This window comes from Mus caroli, chromosome 16 (genome assembly GCF_900094665.2).
Source record: "Mus caroli chromosome 16, CAROLI_EIJ_v1.1, whole genome shotgun sequence".
Lineage (NCBI taxonomy): Eukaryota > Metazoa > Chordata > Mammalia > Rodentia > Muridae > Mus > Mus caroli.
In genome coordinates, this window is record NC_034585.1 from 26608854 (window position 1) to 26630095 (window position 21242).

The 21242-nt window shown below is 39.2% G+C and overlaps 1 protein-coding gene across 4 annotated transcripts in view; it reads left to right on the plus strand.

The window, feature by feature from the left end:
• The first annotated feature begins 913 nt into the window (after window positions 1–913).
• Window positions 914–21242, plus strand: part of Opa1 (OPA1 mitochondrial dynamin like GTPase) — a 73794-nt gene continuing 53465 nt past the window's right edge. The window contains exons 1-7 of one of the 4 annotated variants that reach the window (XM_021185471.2): window positions 914–1148; window positions 6168–6486; window positions 7121–7217; window positions 8403–8510; window positions 8975–9028; window positions 9804–9871; window positions 17449–17559. In XM_021185471.2, coding sequence (XP_021041130.1) covers window positions 1117–1148; window positions 6168–6486; window positions 7121–7217; window positions 8403–8510; window positions 8975–9028; window positions 9804–9871; window positions 17449–17559 — 789 coding nt within the window. In that variant the 5' untranslated portion in view covers window positions 914–1116. The remainder of the gene's footprint in view (window positions 1149–6167; window positions 6487–7120; window positions 7218–8402; window positions 8511–8974; window positions 9029–9803; window positions 9872–17448; window positions 17560–21242) is intronic. The other 3 variants (XM_021185473.2, XM_021185472.2, XM_021185474.2) reach the window with 3 other exon arrangements.

Genomic DNA, 21242 nt, shown 5'->3' on the forward strand with positions numbered 1-21242 from the left:
ATGGGTGAAAGGAATATATCCTTGAAGTGAAATAAAGTACAAGACTCTCTGATTTTTTTTCCAACAACACCATTAATCGGCCTCACAGGCAATATTCCTGTTTTGAGTCCCTGTTCTCTTTTAAAAATATGAAAATGGTTGAAGATGAAGAAGATACTTGGATTGATACAAATAATTTAGATTATTAAGGAGAAAATGTAGCCAGAAAAAGGAAGGAACTCAAAAGGCCCAAAACCTAACTGGAACTTTTGAATATTAAATAATAGTTGGGAGAAGCAGGTAGGTAGCTAGGAGACTAGGCATCAACTATGTCCGAAGAGGGATTGGTAGGGAGGAGTGGGGAGGGATAGGTTACAAGGAGAAGGAAGAATGAATCTGACGTCTTGAAAATCAAAAGAAAACTAAGAAGAGAACTTAGCCAGATACTACTAAGGAGCCATTACTGGAGAGATGGCACTGTTAAGAGACTTTGACAAGGGCCACTTCAATAAATGGGTGCCATTAAAATTCAGGTGAAAGCCAACAAAGGGGGGAATGAAAACAAAACAAAACAAATCAAATCAAAAACATTTGTGTATGTGTTTATCCCAAACCCACAGCTTAAATGTCAGAAGTCCCTTTCCAATCAGATCTCAGACTTTCTAAGGTGTCTCGCATACTCGATCTTCTGGCTATAAGATTCAGTTACGAAAATGATCTTTAAAAGATTTCCTTAAATTGGCTGCTCCTAATAAGCATTCGTCCAGTGGATTTCCTGCACCCAGCCCGCCCAGTTCATTTTCAAAAATCCAACACTTTGAGGGCGGAGCCAAGAAGAGGAGCTCTACACAGGTCCCGCCCAGTGGCTCCCCGCGCATGCGCATGTCATCCGCGGCCCGTTTGTGCAGCCTCCCTAGCGTTCCTGTGGGTGGTTATTTCGGAGACGGACTGACTACGGGAGCCCAGCCGGCTCTTGCGGAAGTCCATGCGCCATTGGGAGGGACTCGGTGGCTGCTCTATGCCCTTGTTGCTGAGGGCCTCTTCCTGGGTCATTGTCGGAGCAGGAATCGGACTGGGGCCGACACGGGGTTCCCCCCGTGGCCGTCTCAGCGCCTGTGTGTGGTCTGCTCTGGCGGGATGTGGCGAGCAGGTCGGGCGGCCGTGGCCTGGTAAGTGCGGCCTGCGACCTGGCCCCGTTATGTCAGGTTCTGGGCCATTTGGACAGCAGGGTTGACCCATCACTACTTCCTGAATGTGCAGGTGACCGACCCTCAGGCCAGGCCGAGGCTCTTAGAAAATTCTCGCGAATGTTTGAATACCCAAAGGAGTGACGGGAGTTGGCCGGTGACCATTCCTTGTTCAACATGAAGATTTTTTGCTGCCTTGGCCCATCGTTCCTGTCCCTGTCCTTGTGATCTCCCTGTTATCTGTCTCTAGTTATTGCCTTTATTGTTGCTATTCTGGCCTGGCCTAGCTCTGTCCTTGTATCTCTGTGCGTGTCATTTAACTGCCTTCTTGCAGCCATACGCCATGCCACAGCGCACACTTTGCTCTTGCAGCTACTTGGTAGCACTTGCAGCAGCATACTTGAAAGTATGTCCTTTCATACTTACGCGGGAAAGGGCCATCTGCCCGTTTGCCTGACCCTCTGACTGGAGTCAAATTTAGAGTGGTGTTGTGCATGATATCAGGCGGTTTTTAAGAGATGCCCCGTCAGAGGAGATCTTGTTCAGTGTTGAGGTCCACTTCGATGCACTTCTCCAGTCTCGCTGCGGATGTTGCCGTAGTCTTGTTTTAAAGTAGAAAACCAAAAGTAGTTTTATTTCTATGAATTGCTAATGCACTTACTGATACTAAATTTGATGTTATCTATGTAATTTGTTCCAATAGCCCCCAAGCTTAGCACATTTTTTCAGACATTTGATTACAGGAAGTAGTGTACACCAAGGTTTCCACCCATCTCTACAGCCCCTAGAACTTTTGTTTGTTTGTTTGTTTGTGTTTTTCGAGAAAGGGTTTCTCTGTATTGCCCTGGCTCTCCTGGAACTCACTCTGTAGACCAGGCTGTCCTCGAACTCAAATCCGCCTGCCTCTGCCTCCCGAGTGCTGGGATTGAAGGCGTGGGCTACCACGCCCAGCTAAAACTTTTTAAAATATGTTTGTATCTCTTTCACCAGTATGTATATCTGTGTGCCACTTCTGTGTCTGCTGCCCACAGAGGACAGAGAACAGCATTCAGTCACCTAGGACTAGAGTAGCAGACAGGTGTTAGTCACCATGTGGGTGCTGGGAATCCAACCTCTGACTTCTAGAAGACTAGCCCTTCTTCATAACCAATAAGCCATCTCTCCAGCCCTGCCCCCAAAACTTTTTTTAATGGTATAAATTATGTATTATACTTATAAGGAATAGGACCCATTCCTTTCATCACAGTTAATTAAGAGTCCACAGTGGAACTGCCTCTGCTGCAATGTGGTTGTTTTTAATCTGGTGGGATTTTAATTTAGCAGTAAGTTCACAACCTTCTCTATTGAAATAAGCTATTTACAACTTTTCTATTGCTGCTGTTTTATAATTAAGTGGAGACATTTAGTTTTCTATAAAACAAAAAAAGTGCAGAAGATAGCATACTCTTTTCAAAGAGGTATGTAGGAAACACTTAACATTGGTTTACAAATAAACAGGTTTGTAGTTTGTATTGTTTGTTTAATCAATTATGTACATTGATTAGCTGGGCTGCATTGTTTCTGAAGGTATGAACATGTGTCTACAGTCATGGCTTTAGAATGTCTTATGCCAAAGCACAGCTTAGCTAATGGAAGAAATAGGGATATGGAAAACCAGAACCCCTCAGGCTCTGGAATTGCCCTGCACAGTATAGTTCCTTTTAAGTTATGAAATAATGCAGCTAGGTACTACTGTAGTCATGAGGTTAAAACAGACTTTTTATATACAGATAAATATACCTCTTAGACAAGTCAAATGGAAAACTGATAGCCAACACTTTGGGGGTACAATAAATATTTGTGTAAAACTAATGAAAAAATAATTTCATACTACACAGCTCTATGTAGGTAAAGGATGTGGTAGATGAGCAAGAGTAGATGGTGTGGGTGGTATACTTTATGACATTTGACTTTTGCATTTTTTCTTACTGTTGTTTGTATGTTTGTTGGGGTTTTTAATTGTTGTTCCAGGCAGCGTTTCTCTGTGTAGCCCTAGCTGGCCTCAGACTCACAGAAACCCACCTCCTTCTGCCTCCCAAGTGCTGGGATTAAAGCCATGAACCACCACTGCTTGGCTTGACTTTAGTTTTTAAGCTTCTTTGGATAAGGAAGTCTTTTTCTCTCCATAGCTGCTTTTAGGGTCTTTCTAAGTGTTCAGTTGAGTGGTCTGTCCCAGGTTACTGAGGCTTTGTTCAGCTTTGGGTTTTCCTTTTCATCACTCGTCTGGCTTGACCTTTGATTTTAAAAAATCTGTTTCTTCAATTCTGCAAAATTTTTCTTCAACTTTATTTTCTTCCTTCCATTAAAAGAATATGAGATTGCTTAGACAGGGTATGGTCTTCATTTCTGAAATACAACGTCTTCCCTTCATCTCCTTAAAAAAAAAAAAGGATGCATCTGCCCTAAAATTTTCATATGCATATTTATCTTAAAATGTTATTTATTTACTTGTATAATAACTATTTGCATAATATTCCTACTTTAAAATAAGATTAAATAATATACTGCTTTCACTAATGACAAATAAAGATTGGGAAAATAAAATGGGTTTCTTGATTGACACTTAGGTAAATGCACATTAAAAAGCTAAAGTTATTAAGCCATGTTACACCTGTAGTCTCAATACTCAGAAAGCTGAAATGAAGGATTCTAGAAGTTCAAGGTCAGCCTGAGCTACTTAGCAAATACCAGATATAAAAGGGTTAAAGAGCAAGAACCAGTCACAGAAAACTAAAGAGTTAAATCATTGAAGGGCAAGTTTCTATATCCATAGGAAGGTAATTTATACATGGACTCCCCTGAGGTCACCTTAGAAAAACATTAAATGTACATCTCTCCTGGAAGATTAGTTGATGTTTTCTCCAAGCTAAAGAGGAAATGTTTATTATATACTAAGTTGTAAGCCAAGTCATAGAACTATGTGTTGTAAAGTCCTTATTATATTATGGTCTGTTTATGAGTATGGACAATAAAAGGGAACTCTACTGAAAACAAACAGCCCCAAAACCTATCCATGCACCCAGAGTGCACACTGTATACATCTCCACACACTCACAGTGCACACTGTATACATCTCCACACACTCACAGTGCACACTGTATACATCTCCACACACTCACAGTGCACATTGTATACATCTCCATGCACCCACAGTGCACATATATACATCTCTATGTACCCACAGTGCACATATATACATCTCTATGCACCCACAGTGCACATATATGCATCTCCATGCACCACAGTGCACATATATACATCTCTATGTACCCACAGTGCACATATGTACATCTCCATGCACCCACAGTGCACATATATGCATCTCCATGCACCCACAGTGCACATATATACATCTCCATGCACCCATAGCGCACACAATATACATCTCCATGCACCCACAGTGCACATATATACATCTCCATGCACCCACAGTACACACTATATACATCTGCATGCATCCACAGTGCACATATATACATCTCCATGCACCCATAGCGCACACAATATACATCTGCATGCACCCACAGTGCACATATATACATCTCCATGCACCCACAATACACACTATATACATCTCCATGAGCACAGAGCGCACACTATATGCATCTCCAGTACTCTATTCCCTGATCCCAATGGATCATTGCTGTATATCCATGGGATATACTATATCTCCCATCCTCCTACTTTGATACCATTGCTTTGTATCATAGCTTATGTTTTCTGCATTTTTTCTTTAATTGACATCCTAGAAAGTATCCTAAGTTGATGTATATGCAAGTTCATCTTTACTTTCAATAAATTGCTTTTTTTTAGTATTCACTAAATTCTCTCATTTTTAATATTTAAATCTATAAGTGTTGCATCCTCTAATATTGTTGAACATGCTCTTAAAAGTTTGCAGTATTTTTCAGGAATCCTGTCAATATACATGACAGCATGTTGAGAGCCCCGAGTTTGCTGCCGGGCCTGGTTGTCTGATCATATTTAAGCTTGAAAGCCAATGGCTGATGCAGATGATTTGTTCATGCTGTTCCTTACTGAGGCGGATGATGACTGAGCAAGCTGTTTTCTGTTATTGATTACTTCACCTAACAACTTTCCTTTTAGGGCTTTTATAGAGAGTGCAGGAGATGAGCCTGTTACAGAAGCCAGTGTTGATGACAGCTCAGTCTAGGAGGCCTCCTCCTCACACACTCATGCACTTGAGAGCCTTATGTCTTCCCTGGCAGAGTTCTCAGGTTCCAGAGGCAATTGCTGGCCTGTTCCTCCTTTTACTTTCTTACCTCTATATCAAGAATATAGATTCTTATTGTGGGGCTGGAGAGATGGCTGCTCTTCCATAGGACCTGGGTTTGATTCCCATCACCCATTCGAAGCTCCCAACCATCTGTAATTCCAGAACAGGAAATCCAGTGCCCCTTCTGGCTTCTGCTGGTGCCATGCACACAAGTACCCAGATATGCATGCAGGCAAAGCACCAATACACATAAAATAAGTGATAATAAAAATTTTTTTTAACTTAAAAAAAATGCATGCATTTTTGTTACCAGCTGTTACACAGCTGTTGGTAAAACAAATGCCCACCTCTTCCCTCTTTGGTTTCAGCTTCCTTGGACCAGTAAGTATCACAGCCCACATATAGTAGACTAACATATAGAGTCTGGAGTCCTGGTGCCTGCACTCATATTCCACCTTGATTCCTTGTGTTAGTGTCATGTGGGGCAGGTTGTGTTTATACTTTGTGCCTTATTCTCCCTCAGCTGTAGAATGGGGCTAGTGTGGCTTAGTTTTGTGGTAGGGTTTTCAACAAGATTGAGCTGGCACACAGCAAATGTAAACTAGTGTGTGATGGGGCGTGGTTTGTCGGCACGCATGTGTGACCTTTTATGTAATTTCTTAGGCACTGTTGCCTTCTCTGATGTTTCTCTAATTCTTCTGTGTTGTTTGTTTGTTTGTTTTCAGTGAAGTCTGCCAATCCTTAGTGAAACACAGCTCTGGAATACAAAGAAACACACCATTCCAAAAACTCCATCTGGTTTCACGAAGTATTTATCCTTCACATCATCCTGCCCTCAAGCTTCAAAGACCCCAACTAAGGACACCATTTCAGCAGTTCTCTTCTCTAACTCACCTTTCGTTACATAAATTGAAACTTTCTCCAATTCAATATGGCTACCAGCCTCGCAGGAACTTTTGGCCAGCAAGGTTGGCTGCAAGACTCTTAAAACTTCGATATATCATACTGGGGTCCGCTGTTGGAGGTGGCTATACAGCCAAAAAGGTGAGTTTACTTTCATTTTTACTTTAATAATTACTATAATTCTAATTGTTCCAAAACATTGTAAATTTGTATAGCATGGTAGAAAAAAAATGGCATTTTTCTTTAGTGAGTAAAATGTAACTAGCTGTTGAAATATTTACTGTATATATGTACTGTGTCCTGTGGTGCTATTTAAATATTAACCATAATTATAGATGGTCTGGAAGATGGCGCCCTGGTCTGGGAGTAAGAACACTTACATTTGTTTCTAAGCATCACTATTTAGTAGCACAATAGAGAAAGCTAAGCAGCATGCTCAGAGGACTACTTCTGGGCAACCCTGGGACCAGAGGCGGAGACCTCTTGCCCAGTCTTCCTCTTGCTTCCTGGTGTTACTTAATGCCAACATGAGCTCTCTTCCATAGGAATATTTTGACTGTTTACATTTCCACATTTGATAGAAGAACATTTACTGTCATTCTACATACACAGCTTCTGATTTGCTGGTTAAAGACCTGCACTTACCTAAATTTGTTCCTTAAAAATTCTATACATGATGCATTCTCCTTATAGATTGTTTTAATCAACATGCTTTTTCTTTATATTGGTCTATGGCATTTGGATTATCTGATTGGCATACGTTCTTGTCTTTCAGACCTTCGATGAATGGAAAGATATGATACCAGACCTTAGTGACTATAAGTGGATTGTGCCTGACTTTATATGGGAAATTGATGAGTATATTGATTTGGGTTTGTATCATCAACATTAAAAATGACTCTGGGTTTTGAGGGGATGGCAGTAGAAATGGTTGCATCGGTAGTGTTAATGCTTAAGTCTAATATGTGATAGTTTTATTTTAGTAATGAAAATAAAAGATAAGTTAATTTTTATTACATCTATTTATATGTGTGTGGGTATGTATCATACTAGGATGCACATACATGCAGATGCACATGTGTGTAGAGATCAGAAGACATTTTGTGGGAGTTTTTTGTAATTAAAAGAGATCCCGTGGTTACCTATGAATTGACAGGCATAGAAACAAACACTTTTACCCATTGAACGATTTTGCCAACCCAGAGGAAAAAGAATATGAGACTAAATACTCAATAATCTCATTTTAACATAACTTCCACCCCTCTTATGGACTATTTTCTTCTAGTTTTGCTTATTAATTGAATGTGGTTAATATTAGTTTCTTATTTAAAAAATATATAGTCATAAGGAGATGTATCTTGTTGTTTGTGTTTTGCTACCTAGCACATCCTCTCTGCAGTTCCATGCTGCCAGCAGCCTCTCCACATAGCATTTTCAACATCACGGAACATTGCCTGCATCATACACACTAGGACCCTAAGCTAGCTCTTTTTGGTAGACTACCTTGGTTGTTAATACTTTCTGCAGCCAAGTTCCTTAAAAGTCTGTCAGTGTGCAAAATGACTTTACCCCTTAAAATACTGTCTTTGCCTGTAACAAGTGAGAATAGTCAATAGCTGATGGCAAGTAACTCTTGATGAGCTTAAAAAATTTGGAGTCCCTTTTTAAGACATATGGAGGTGGAATTAATCTGCATAAGCACCTCATCATAGTACTTTTTAAGTGTAGCCGTGGTAACAAAGGTATTTTTAGGAAAAGGACAGATTCTTTTTTTTTTAAAAAAGTGCATGTCAGTGCTGTGTAACCTAGTGTATTTACCGGTGTCTCTGTGTGATGACTGAGGTTGGATGCTGAGGCTAAGCTGCCTGGTCTTGAACCCTGGCTCCCTCACTCCCTTGCCGTGTGCTGTAGTTTTTCATCTGAGTGGAGTGGACAGCAGAGTTGAGTATTTGTAGGACTGGCTTGAGGTGTGAAGCAAGTTGATGTATTAGAGCCCTAATATTTTTGGCATATCCTCCCTTGAGACTGTTTGTTACTCTTGTTTTGATCCCCTCTAGAGAAAATTAGAAAAGCCCTTCCCAGCTCAGAAGACCTCGCCAATTTAGCTCCTGACCTGGACAAGATTACTGAGAGCCTCAGCTTGTTGAAGGACTTCTTCACTGCAGGTAAGGAGGGGCTTTTCATCTAACTTCAGGATGTAGGAGCCTCAAAGGGAGAATATGTAGATGGTCTTGTCTTATTTGTTCCCATCTTTTAAATTAAAACAAATGCAAAAGCGTTTTATTTTAACACAAGATAAACAAAGTTTGCACAATGCTTTTAATATTTAGCCTAATCAAATGACAATGTATAAGAAAATGTGTGCTAAGCTTTTTGTGGGTGAGTAAAAACATATTCCTCCTTGACAAGGAGATGAGACTACCTATGCATTTGCTTTTCATATTGCCTCAAGCCAATACTGTTACTTTAAACCAAAATTTAGTCACTACAGACCATGTGAGGTGTAAGTTAAAGGGTCTATCCTGGCATATTTGCCCAGTTATTACCCTAATATGATATGTCTGAAATCTCAGACATCTTTGCTTACTTTTATTAAATTTTTATTTCCCCTTTTGCTGACTTTTTACAGGTCCCAAATTGGTTAGTGAAGTCCTAGAAGCTTCTGAGGCACTTCTCTTGTTAGGTGTGTAACCAGACGTTTCTGCTGACCGTAACATGCCTTTAAACGCTTCTAATGAACTAGGCGCAAATAAAACTGCACACCACGTTTATAATCCTGCTTATATATGCTGATCTTTAAACCCAGAACTATATAAGGCAAACTTATATCCTTTTTAGTGGAAATAGTAAAAGAAATTATATTCATAACAAAGCTGAAATTGCTAAAAACATGATTTAAACTTATTAAAAGAAAATTTGCTTCGCCAGAGTGTTTTCTTGGAAAAAGAATTGAAATGAAAAGTAATTTTAGCTTGTCTCATCTGCCCTGTCATAGTGGCATTTACCTTTGCTCTGTACTATACACACTGTCTGATGGTAGCGGTGCTTGGCTGAACTGCAAAGATAACCTTGTAAGACAATCCTTACCAAAGATTGTCTGGTTTCTATCATAACTCTCATCTCTATTTCAAACATTGATTAAGTTTGAGATTTTTTGACATGGATTGCCAGTAATTTTCTTAAAAATAAAAATGTATTCTTTGAAGCTAGTTTGGTTTCTTTTGAGCCATGATCTCGCGTTCAGCACAGGCTCGGCCTCCTAAGTGTAAGCACTGGGATCGCAGGCATGCCCCTGCCTGGCTGGGGACCCAGTGTATACGAGGCGAGCATTCTGACACCGGGCTGTGTCGTCCGTCTCCCCGCACCCCACTTACTTTTTGATTGCTTAGATGTAATTGGAATTTAGCTTGGGCTGTTTACATCATTGGAGAATTTAAACAAGTGTGTTTATCTTTAAGGTTCACCTGGAGAAACAGCATTTCGAGCAACAGATCATGGATCTGAAAGTGACAAGCATTACAGGAAGGTAAGTATAAAACAGAGCTCTGCTCACAGGGAGTCCCGAGAAACTTAGCTTTTCCCTTTTTTTGAAATATGTGAAAATGCTAATACATTTCTAGAAAACTGCAGGTGTTAATGCAGCTGTTCTGGAATAGAATCAGAGACAGCCCTCCCCTTCAGTTACGCTCTGTGAAATAGCTATTCAAGGTTTATTATAAAGTATACATGGGAGAAGCCAGTGTAGACAGTTTAAGTGGTCCTCTCTTTCCTGGGACTTTGCATGTATTCATGTATGTTCACAGATCTCCAGGAGGACACAGTGGACACCAGTGTGCACAGAAACTTGTTGCTCTTCTGGAGACATAGGGTAGCCTAGGAGGAAAGATAAGAGAATAGACAGTGAGTTGCCTAGTGAATAAGTCAGTTCTTACATATTGAGACCCTACAAGGTTGTGTGTGGATGAGTCCATTGAGAAGCGCGGCAGGATTGCCTCCTCACATCCATGTGATCACTACAGGGCTGTTGCACATGAAACTGAGAGAATTGCTAAGCTACAGTCACGTGAGTTGCTCTGCATTTCTGGCCATATGCTCCACCATAACAGTCTTAGTTTTTACTCTGTCATCTTTTTTAACTAGAAAAAGAAATAACTATATGTAAAGTTTTATAAAAATAATGTCTAGAGAAATAAATTTGTGAATAAAATATTCTGTAAACATTTTATTTAAATGTGCAATATTTAGTTTATGCTGAGCTTTAAAGCATCATGGGAAAGAAATAATTTTATGATTATTGAGGAGCAGAAAGAAATAATTTCTGTATTTCCATTTCTTTCCCTTTATTTCAACTTGAACTCTTTTTTGTGCTACCCTAATTTTTAAATCTATTTCCAAGATTTCTTTTTGTTCATTTTTTTAGGTAAAACATACTTCAGAGTCTGTATTTGCTTTCAGTTTGACCTGTTTTTAATAAATACAATCTTAATTAAGGGACACTCTTGATTTTGCATTGAAGGATAGAGGCTAGAATATAGCTTGACAAATGTGGCTTATTTTGAGCCAGAGAAAGCCTTGGCTGTGAAAGCCAGTAAACCTAATGAGCTGATCAGAGGAGAAGGCCTTTGTGATGGGTCTGGAAGTGCAGATCCGGGAGCTGCAGTGTTTTTCCTAAATCAGTAGATGTGGCAGGGTCTGCTTGCTCATTCATGTGTTGTGTGATCACTTTTTCAGACTTGACTCAGGTAAGTCCCCTAAAACTCTGCCAAATGGATGAATGAGTGTTCTATGATTGACCCCTGCACTAAAGAGGAAGCAAGAGAATGGATCGTGGGGAATTTAATTATTGATGTAAATTTGTTTTTACATAATTGACATGAAAATAAAATCGTTCCTTTTTTTAATATTCCTTTGTTTATTTGACAGTAAATGCCCCTTGTAGGCTCTTCCTTTATCTTTATTTATGATAATTACTTTCCCCTATTAAAAGTTATCAATTGGGGCTAGAGATATGGCTCAGCCATTCATAGCACTTCTTGCTCTTGCAGAGGACCCACACCAAGTGGCTTGCTACAGCCTGTAATTAGTACCACAGGATCTGACACCCTCTTCTGGAATCCTTGGGTACTTGAACTCTCATGTACATTTCCACAAGCAGACACATACACATGTGCATATAATTTTATATTTATTAAATTGTCTAAGCTTACCAATTATTTTTCCAGTGATTTGTTATAAATAATTAAATCTAGAATTTCACCTGTGCTTTTTATTACAGGTTGAGTCAAATTATAGAAGATGCTAATATGGTAGACGTGTGTTCAGGTGCAGCAGATAGTTTTCAGTTCCATTGATGCACAGTGTTGTTTCTAAGGTTTGGTTCTTGCCTATGATACTTGAGAGTAATAAGCCTTGTAGACAAGGTACAGATATGTTGGTGTGACCTGATGAACCTTGCCTACTAAGCGATGTTCGAGTATCATCATGCAAGGATACTTGAGCCTGGTGGTAGCCTTTTTGACATCATCCAGGAGTTAGTTTCTATTTGTTTATTTATTTTATTTTTTTGTTTGTCAGGGGTGTTTTGCCTGTGTACGTGTATGCCCACAGAGGCCTTAAAAGAGTTTTAGATCCCCTGAGACTAGAATTAGAGTCAGTTGTGAGCTGCTATGTGGGTGTTGGGAAGGAAGCCTTCATCTTCTAGAAGAACAGCCTTAACCACTGAACCATTTCTCCAGCCCCCCTCACTCAGATGTCAGTTCTAAAGATTTAAGTGGTCATCAGAAGTGCTTGGATGATACCCAGAGTTTCTCTCTAATTTTTCACTGTTTTAGTCTTGAATTTTAAGATTTACTCATTAAAATCATATTCTGATGGACAGCTATACCAGCCTGCATGTGCCTGGTCTCACCTTCGTTGTGCTCAGGGTGTGAAGCAGTCATGCCTAAGTTAGAAATAAAAAATGACATGCAAATCGGTTTTTTTTTAAATAATAGTAATGTGAATTAATTTCTACAACTAGAACTGAAGTAAAGATCTGTCCTCTCATAGGTAAGCACGTGCAGAAGCACCCTGGCAGGAAAGGGAGAGTTAGGGCCACTCCACACTGTCACCTCGTAGGACAAGAGTCAGACTGAGCAGCCAAGTGGGCTGCTGGCCTGTGCTTCCCATCCTGGCTCACTCGCCTGTGTGTTTGGGAATTACAGTGGAGAAAGCACGAAGGCATATGACACTGCACAGTCCGAGTAATCATCGTTCCTTTGCTTCTGCCTGAACACACGTCTGCTAGATTGTGGACACCATTTGAAAATTGAAAATTTGTTAACAAATTAAAAAGTAAAATCAGTTTTAGCTTGGATGTTATTGAGGCATGCTTGGCATATATAATAGTACTACTTTATAATAAATAGTTATATGAACCAAAAGTTTAAAATTTGGGGGAAAGTTTAAAATCTTTATTTGCTGGAGGAAATATTTGTGTGAACTTTGTAAAGTCCTTGGGATCTGGAGAACTTAAAACCTTCAGAAGTCAAATTAGGAACTAAAGATGTGAGCCTGTTTTAGTGAGTGAGTGGACCCAGGAATTGTAAACAAGCTCCACTAAGCAGCCTCAGGTTTGAGGAATTCTTGTTTCCTGCACAGCTAACAGCTACAAGTCAGATTAGATAGATTCTTAGCAAGACCCTCAGCACAGTGTACTTAGTAGATCAGAAGGAAAGTAAGGAAAATGGAATAACTGAGCAGACAGCCTTACAGCATTGCCCAGTAAGAAGCATGGTTTATAGTGTGAGCATGTATCAATAAATGATGCTGTTGTAGGTAGACCCTTAGAAACAAGAAGGTTTAATGGAAATTGTAATGTTGATAATTACTGAGAGTCATTTTATCTCTTAGACAATGTCCAAACAATAAATGATATAGTATGCTATTTCTGACTGGAGAAAATTAAATATTCCAAAGGGGGAAGACACTTCTTTTTGACAGCCAGTAACAAGTTTTGCATTCCTAAGTATCTTGAGCGATAATATACAAGGGAACCACGTTTGTTTTTGTTTATTTGGTTGGTTTGGTTCTTTTAGCAACAAATAGCAGAGTTATTCAGTTTGGGAAGTCCTGCTTAGGAATATTGCATAAAGTTATTTTTACTAAACCAAAACGTAGTTTGGCAAATGTTATCTTATAGGGCCTGGCATTAAATACTTTGTTGTTAGGTTTGTGGACCGTAATGTTGCCAACTCTTTTCTGCAGTGACCTAGAGACACCTGCCTGCCGTTGTGCTATTTGACACGTGGGTTGATACTGATGGGTCACAGGCGCATTGAACATAGCCGTGCAGTGTTACTGGGTAGTACTGATGCAAACTTTGGGATCACAGGTCTTGTTTTTCCTGTTTTCTAAACTGTAACCTTCGGCAAATTGTTTAGCTTCTCTGAGTTCCTGAGTTCCTCTGTTGGGAAAGGAGGCACCCTTGAAAGGTTATGAGGAGTAACTCCTAAGTAAATGTAAAGCTGTTAAGAGTTAAGGAACCAATGACAACAACGTCCATCACTTTCTGTGACTTGTTGTATGCTGATGGTATTTAACATTCTATTCATTCTTCTCCTTGTTTTGTTATCAAGTCTTTTGGAGATTGTAAAAAATGGAAAATGATTTGTAGTACTTAGGCCATATACCTTCTAAAGAGTTTTTAAATTATTTTTTTCATTAATTAATGTTTTTAATTTGCATCCCTATTGGAGTTTCCTAGCTAAGACTCCTAGCAATGGGGCATATGAAATGGTCACCTGCTGTAACCAGCCAAGACTTCCAGTGGAGGGACGGAGATACTAGACCAACCACAAAACCTTAAACCCACAAATGTTCCTGCCTATAAGAGGTGCAGGGATAAAGAGAGAGTAGAAAGTAAGGAACTGGCCAACCAATAACTGACCCAATTTAAATTACCTTAAACTAGAAACAGATGATTGATAGATAAAAAATCAGTTGTGCTTGACTTACTCAAGCAACAATACATGCTAAACCCTGTAACACATCTCAAATATGCCAGGCCTTACTTAAGGTGCTAGGTACTCAAATAAACAGTGGCACGTTGTCTATGGTGACAGCCACTCAGGAGGCTGAGAAAAGGGGGCTTGCTGGAAGCCAAGGCTTTTGAGACCTGTCTGGGCAACATAGCAAGTGATGTAATTAGCCTATTCCAGCTTTATAACAGAAATGCTGTATTATAAAAAACAGAAGTGTATTCCTGTCAGTGCTGCAGCTGGGATATGAGATTAAGGTGCTGCTGGGTGCAATGTCTGGTGAGTACTGTCTGTATACACAGCAGAAGAGGCTAAGCAGCTCCTGGAGTCTCTTTTACAAGAACACTTAACCTGGAGGCCTTGTGACCTCATCACCATGCAGAGGCCATTCAGGGTTAAGTTTCGCTATGAATTTGGGGGAGCTAATATTAGATAATAGTTCAAATTAAAATCTTTAACCCCCAAAATCATTAAATCTTAAATTAGTATTTTTAGTTGTTTTGTAGAACTCTTGTTATAACTAATTTTCTTGATTTGATGCTGTCATTTTTATAACAAAATTATAGTGCCAAAGTAACAATGACCAGAATATTAAAGAGCAGGCATAGTGGCACATCCCTTTAATAGCAGCACTTGGCAGATCTCTGTGAGTTCAAGACCAGCGTGGTCTACAGAGCCAGTTCCAGGCCAGCTAGAATTACATGGTGAAATCTGTCTCAAAGGAGGGCTTTACTTTATAAACTATAGAAGGTAAATTATAGAAATTACCTTCTATAATTATTAATCCATAATAGTGATTTGTATCAATTAGTATCTGTATTATATATAAAATAGCTTCTAAATGACTATTTCTTGAGAGCAAAGAATTCAAGCTCTGGACAGTGTTCACTGGCAAAGATATGTTTTGACATCTGAGGCTATGCCTGGTCCATCTGTCTCTTTGCTGTTCTGCACACTTAAGAGACTTAGAGTTGGGGAAAGGTACATAGTATAGTGTCAATTTTTTTTTCTGTGTCTAATTCTTGTTTTCTCCTACTTTTTTTTAGGAGGTAACAGTTAATTTCATCTATCTTCACATAACAGTGCTTCAGTAGCAGACTTGGAAGGAGAGTGAGGTGTCACTAGAAAGTATTTCCTGGTAGTCTAATCGCTCTGATCATATTCACTATACAGCTGGGCTTAGACAGAAGCAGTGACTCGGGGTGGGGCAGTTAGCTAAGTCAAAATTACTTGATAGTTCATAAGACGAGTATTAGTGGTAAGTAATATTAACAGATATGTACCAGGTATGTCCAGCCTTTTGACACTGTGACACTGGAGTGCTCTTCAAAGTTCACACTTAAAAACTGCATAATTGACTTACCAAAAAAACCAACAACAACAAATGCCTCACACAAATGCAGTATTGTCCCTAAGATTGTGATTTTGTGCCCTGCTGCATGTGAAGGCTGGACACACCTTCAGGCTCATATAGGAAGCCTTCTGTAAAGTCAGTTGTTCTTGTGTGATCTGAGCAGTTGGGGGTTGGAATACATGATACTCAAGATAAATGAGCAAGTGGATAATGCTGTTAAGTTACTTTTTCTTATGTAATGACAAAAATTATGGGATAATGAAGATGGTTGGTAGGTGACTTTGATAAACTTGTCAACAACCATAAATAAATAAATTTATACATATATTAAAATATATATTTTAAAGATATTTATATCTTAAAAAATAGCTTCTAGTTTTATGAGTACCTTTAATACTGTTGAATCTGGAAACATGTTGAAATTTCAAGCTACCTTCATCCTTTGATTTGCTATAAAGCAATTAGTTTCATTTATTTTGTCTGATATTGATAGTAATCATAGTATCAAAACTAAGAATAAAACAGAATCCCCAAATTTTATATCAATCTTTCTATTACTGTAATGCTACTCGCCCCCATATTATTTTGGGGACCTCTTTTTTGATTACCTAAGTTCTTGGGTTATGTAAGGTGAACCCACAAACTAAAATTTGAACATAACATTAACCAGCATCTTTATATTAAGAGATTTTCTGACAATACAAAACATGGTGTTTTTTACTATTTTTTTTTAATCTGAAGCTCTGAAGTCCTGGTTTAGGTTGTTGTAATAATTACTAGCTTTCTTACCTTTAGTTTTATGACTTTAGTCTAAGCCCATTGTTTTTAACACACTACACTATTCAAATTGGTGGTTCATTGGAACTTGACTGTCCTAATTGTTCTGATTGAGAAACTATCGGTCTGGTGTCACTGTTGATCCATAGCTGTCTTTCCTCTGTATGTCTCAAAGCTGGCCTTCTCATAGGCCAGGAATTTACAACACAGAGGCCCCGCCCCCTACCCCACTCAGCAGCACCGGCCACTCTGTGCAGTAAGGCACAGAAGACCACATGGGTTAGGATTAGGACACATGTGAACGCAGTATAATCAGTCTACCAGCCTAATGATTACCTTTAATGATTGAGTAGAATCAGGGTTAGAGAGAAAAAAAGGTAATGTGGCCCAATCTGGCTCTTACTTTTCAGTTTTCATAATAACTGTATTGTCTCGGTATCTTAACTATGTTTTTTTAAGAAATTGGTATGTGCTCAGTTACTTTCTCAGAGCCTATTTCTATGTCAGAACAGCTCATAAAAAGTGAAAATGCAGTCAAATTATTTGTGTAGTGTTTCAAGTCAGCAGCATACATTAGTGCACATTGGCAGTTTTATAAAGGGTTTTACCAAGAAATCCAGGAACCTGCCATGCCAGCTTCCTTGCACATGCCTGTCAGTCTAGTTTCACTCTTTTTGAAACTGGCTGGCTGGATGCTGAGTCAGCAGTTACTGCACACTCACTTTTTAAGCCATGCTGTTTTGCTTTTCTGAGACACCCAGTTTTACTGAGGGGAAAAGGAAGTGCAGTGCAGAGCCCACTTGCGGGATGGCACTCTAGGTGTCTGGGTTACCATTTTTGTTTTAAGCTATCCATCCCTCCCTGTCTTGCATCTGTTCTTCTGTTGTGCCCTTTGGTTTAACATTGTTCTCCCTCCCCAATTTTCCTCTTCTCCTCATTGTAAACTCATGGCAGGGTCTGCTTGGTGAGCTCATTCTCTTACAACAGCAAATTCAAGAGCACGAAGAGGAAGCACGCAGAGCCGCTGGCCAGTATAGCACGAGCTATGCCCAACAGAAGCGCAAGGTGATGGATGGTTTAAGGGGCTACTGATGCATCACACTAACCAGCCATTCCTGCCAAGGTCCTAGCACCCTAGTCTGTTAGTGGACTCCAGTCATTGGAAACTATTTCAACAAAGTCAATTAAAAAGATACATCATAGCCCTAAAGTGGGTAGTGTAGCCAAAGCCCAACATATAAGCTCCAGTATAGCAATCTAGGTTATCTGTGAAAGTCTATACATTTGCATTTAGAGTGAAATTATGAATAGTTGTTTATATGATACAATTGATTCACTCCAATAATTGGATATTGAAGCTGTTTGAAATCCTTAAAAATGTGTTTTTAACCATTAGATCAAAGTTCCATAGGGTTGGTCCCTCTATCCTGTACAGACTTTTATCACAGTGAAATAAGTGTAATGATTATGCATTTATATGCAGAAATTATCTCTTAAAGAATTTTTAAAAATAATATCAGAGACGTATTAAAGCTGTGTACAAACTGTGTTCAGGATAAAGAATCAATCATATAGTTAGCTCCTCGTTTGCTCTTGTATCTAAGTGAAGGGATGTTATAGAGCCAGGTTTAGGACAGTGCTTCTTCCGGCTAATCTTGGTGGTGGTTAATGCTTGAGAGTTCTCAGCATATTGTCATGTTTGCTTAATGTCATTCCTGCCTTTTCTCAGTTCCGGGGCTGTGCAACCACTGACTGTATATTGTTCACTTTCCAATGGATGGATAAAATAAGTAGAAAAAGAAAACAAGTTCTTTCATCTTTGTGGTTAAAGGAGATTTAGATGGGCAGTGGTGATGAATACCTTTAATCCTAGCACTTGGGAGACAGAGACAGGTGGATCTTTGTGAGTTCAAGGCTAGCCTGGTCTACAGAGCAAGTTCCAGGACAGCCAGGGCTGTAAAAGTAAAGCCCTGTCTCAAAGGAGAGAGAGAGAGAAAGAGAAAGAGAAGAAAGAGAAAGAGAGAGAGAGAGAGGTTCTTGACTTGAGGAAGGTCTTATTTAAACACTCTGTGTTTACATATGTTGTGAGTATATCATTTCAATATTCTAAGAACGCAGATGCCTTCACTAGCCATCCATACCATAGCTTTGTCACAGAAAGAAGTGGGAGGAGAGTTTGTGTGTTCTGGAATGTTACTTAGAAATATGAATATGGTACCAATTACAATTTGGTCTTTTTTCATAATGATAAAATTGAAATGAGGCCCATCTGTCTGACACTGTAAGATGTAAGATGCGGCTTAAGACTATACTAATGCTTCTAATTCTGACCATTCCAGAGATACAAGTAATAAATCCTGACTGAGTTTTCTGAGAGTCCAGACATGAACGCTCAGTTTAGGCCTGCTTTACAAGTCTGCCTTCAGACTTAAGGACATCTGCCACTCCTGGTCTATTTATGTAGTTACTTACATGGCCCTGTAGTTTTTCTTTGGCAGTTTGTGAAGGATAGTAACAGAAGGATAGGACAGTGTACTTCTGTCTGGTTTGTTTGTAAAGGAACACCTAGTGGGACACCAACCAGGGCATGTTCCTGCCCACTGTGTAGTTGCCTTGTGTGAAAGTTAATGGGCCTTTAAAAATAATTCATGCTATTCCATAATGAGCCCATTCCCCTTACTATCCTGAAAATCTAGTTCCTTATCTTGTCTTTCTCTGCTCCAAAAGTTAGTGCAGAGATGACATCAGCTCTTCATCATCACAGTCAAAATCTGTATTCCTGAGATTTTTATCATTCTAGGCATTTAAGGTCTACATGAGGCCTAAAATAAACCATAGGCACTTTTAAGTCCTTTAAGTAATTATTTCTTTGTTCTTGAAAATCTAGGTCTCCTTTTTTAAATATTTTGTTAGAAGTAAAATGTTTGCCTGTATTTTCTGAGCAAAAGAGATAACCAGAGTCAGGAGGTGTTGGTAGTTTTCCTCCTGTGAATATGTACACATACTTCTTCAGATTCTTAGATTTCAAAACAGCCACAGTGACTTACTAGGAGGAATAAGGTCTAAAGTCAGTGTTGTTCTCATTTGGAGCTTTGACATGAGCTCATCGTGCGGGAAGATCCCACCCGTTCTCCATTAGGTTCACAGCCTTGGAATTGTAGAAATGCTCTGGCTTCGTTCCTGTCAGGGTGACTTTAAAATTCATTCCCTAGTAAAAACAAAATATATTATACAGCAGAGCATGTCTCATGTTATAAATAGCTGTGCTTTACGAGTAAAGCCATTGGAAGAAAACTTACCTAAGCTGTCTAAACAGGTAGCCGGAGAGAGCAGGCCTCACAAGCATGAGCTAGGTAGCAGTGTCCCAGTGCTGGGGCGGCAGAGATGGGCTCCCTGGGGCTCCCTGGCCAGCCAGCCGAGTCTAACTGGAGAACTCTAAAGCAGTAGAGACCCTTTCTCTAAGGGGGTGTATTGTGTCCCTGGCCTTCACACACATGGACACAGTCATACGCATGCTCATACACACACACACACACACACACACACACGCACGCACGCACGCACGCACGCACGCGTGCGTGCCCATGTGCATTAAAAATGACTACAGTAAATGACAGATTAGAAATAGTTCATGCAAGTCTCTAAGAAAACATATAAACGTTATATTCACACCAATTTTTAAACCTAAGATTTTCATCCTAAATCTTAGGGGAAAAATGAAATCTCAGTTCTGTCTATACCACCTACTTTAAAACACTAATTGTGATCCTTTTTAAATGAAGCAGCTAGGAAGTATGCCTTTTTTTATAATATTCTAATTAATTGTTTTGCCTTCTTATGTAGTCTTTTATTTTAACCAACCTATTAAGTTAACCTTTAATGTCCTTGACTTATATTAACATTTTAACTTTTTAATTTAATTATTTTAGTTCCTTAATTATTATTCCACGTGCTGAGTAGCATTGACTATTTTATGGTAACTCAGGGTATTCCTATTTCAGAAAATCTCTCAATTTACATTTAAAACCCAAAGCTGATCATGATGGCAAACCCCTTAAAGCCCAGCACTTGGGAGGCCAAAGCAGAGCAATCTCTGAGTCTGAGGCCAGCCTGGTCTCCATAGTGAGACTCTGCCACAAAGAAGAAGAAGAAGTTAAGCAAAAACAGTTGAGAGTAGTAGTGCTTATATCCTACAGTAGATTTGCTACAGTTGGATGAATATTTAGTAGAAGAAAGCCAATCACAGTACTTTTGAAATGAACCAGGAACTTAATCTACATCACATATGTTTATGATCATATGTTTAACAGAATGATAGCATGCCCTGTGATCCTAATGTGGAATGCTCTGACTCGTATTGGTCCTTTAGGCCGTGGGCTCTTCGACTTGCCTGGCTCCTCCTCACATTTTAAGAGACTTAATAATTCTTGTCCAGTCTACCTGAGTACACATAATTAAAATGAAAGTGGAACTGTATCAGCAAGTTTCTTCCCACTCAAGGCTAAAAACAAAATTTCTGTTACAGAATCTCATTTCAAAATAATTTTAGGTTTCAAACATATACATTTAAGGAGAAAAATATATTATTATCCATGAAAAAGGGAGGATTTAGAAATGTTATTTAGAATTTGGAGTTTAAAGTCTAAAAATAACATTTTGTAGCATGGACAAGATTATTATTAATGTCTACCTCAAAAAAGAAATCATTTAAGAGCTGAGGAAGACAACTCAGTGCCCTGTTAAGAAGT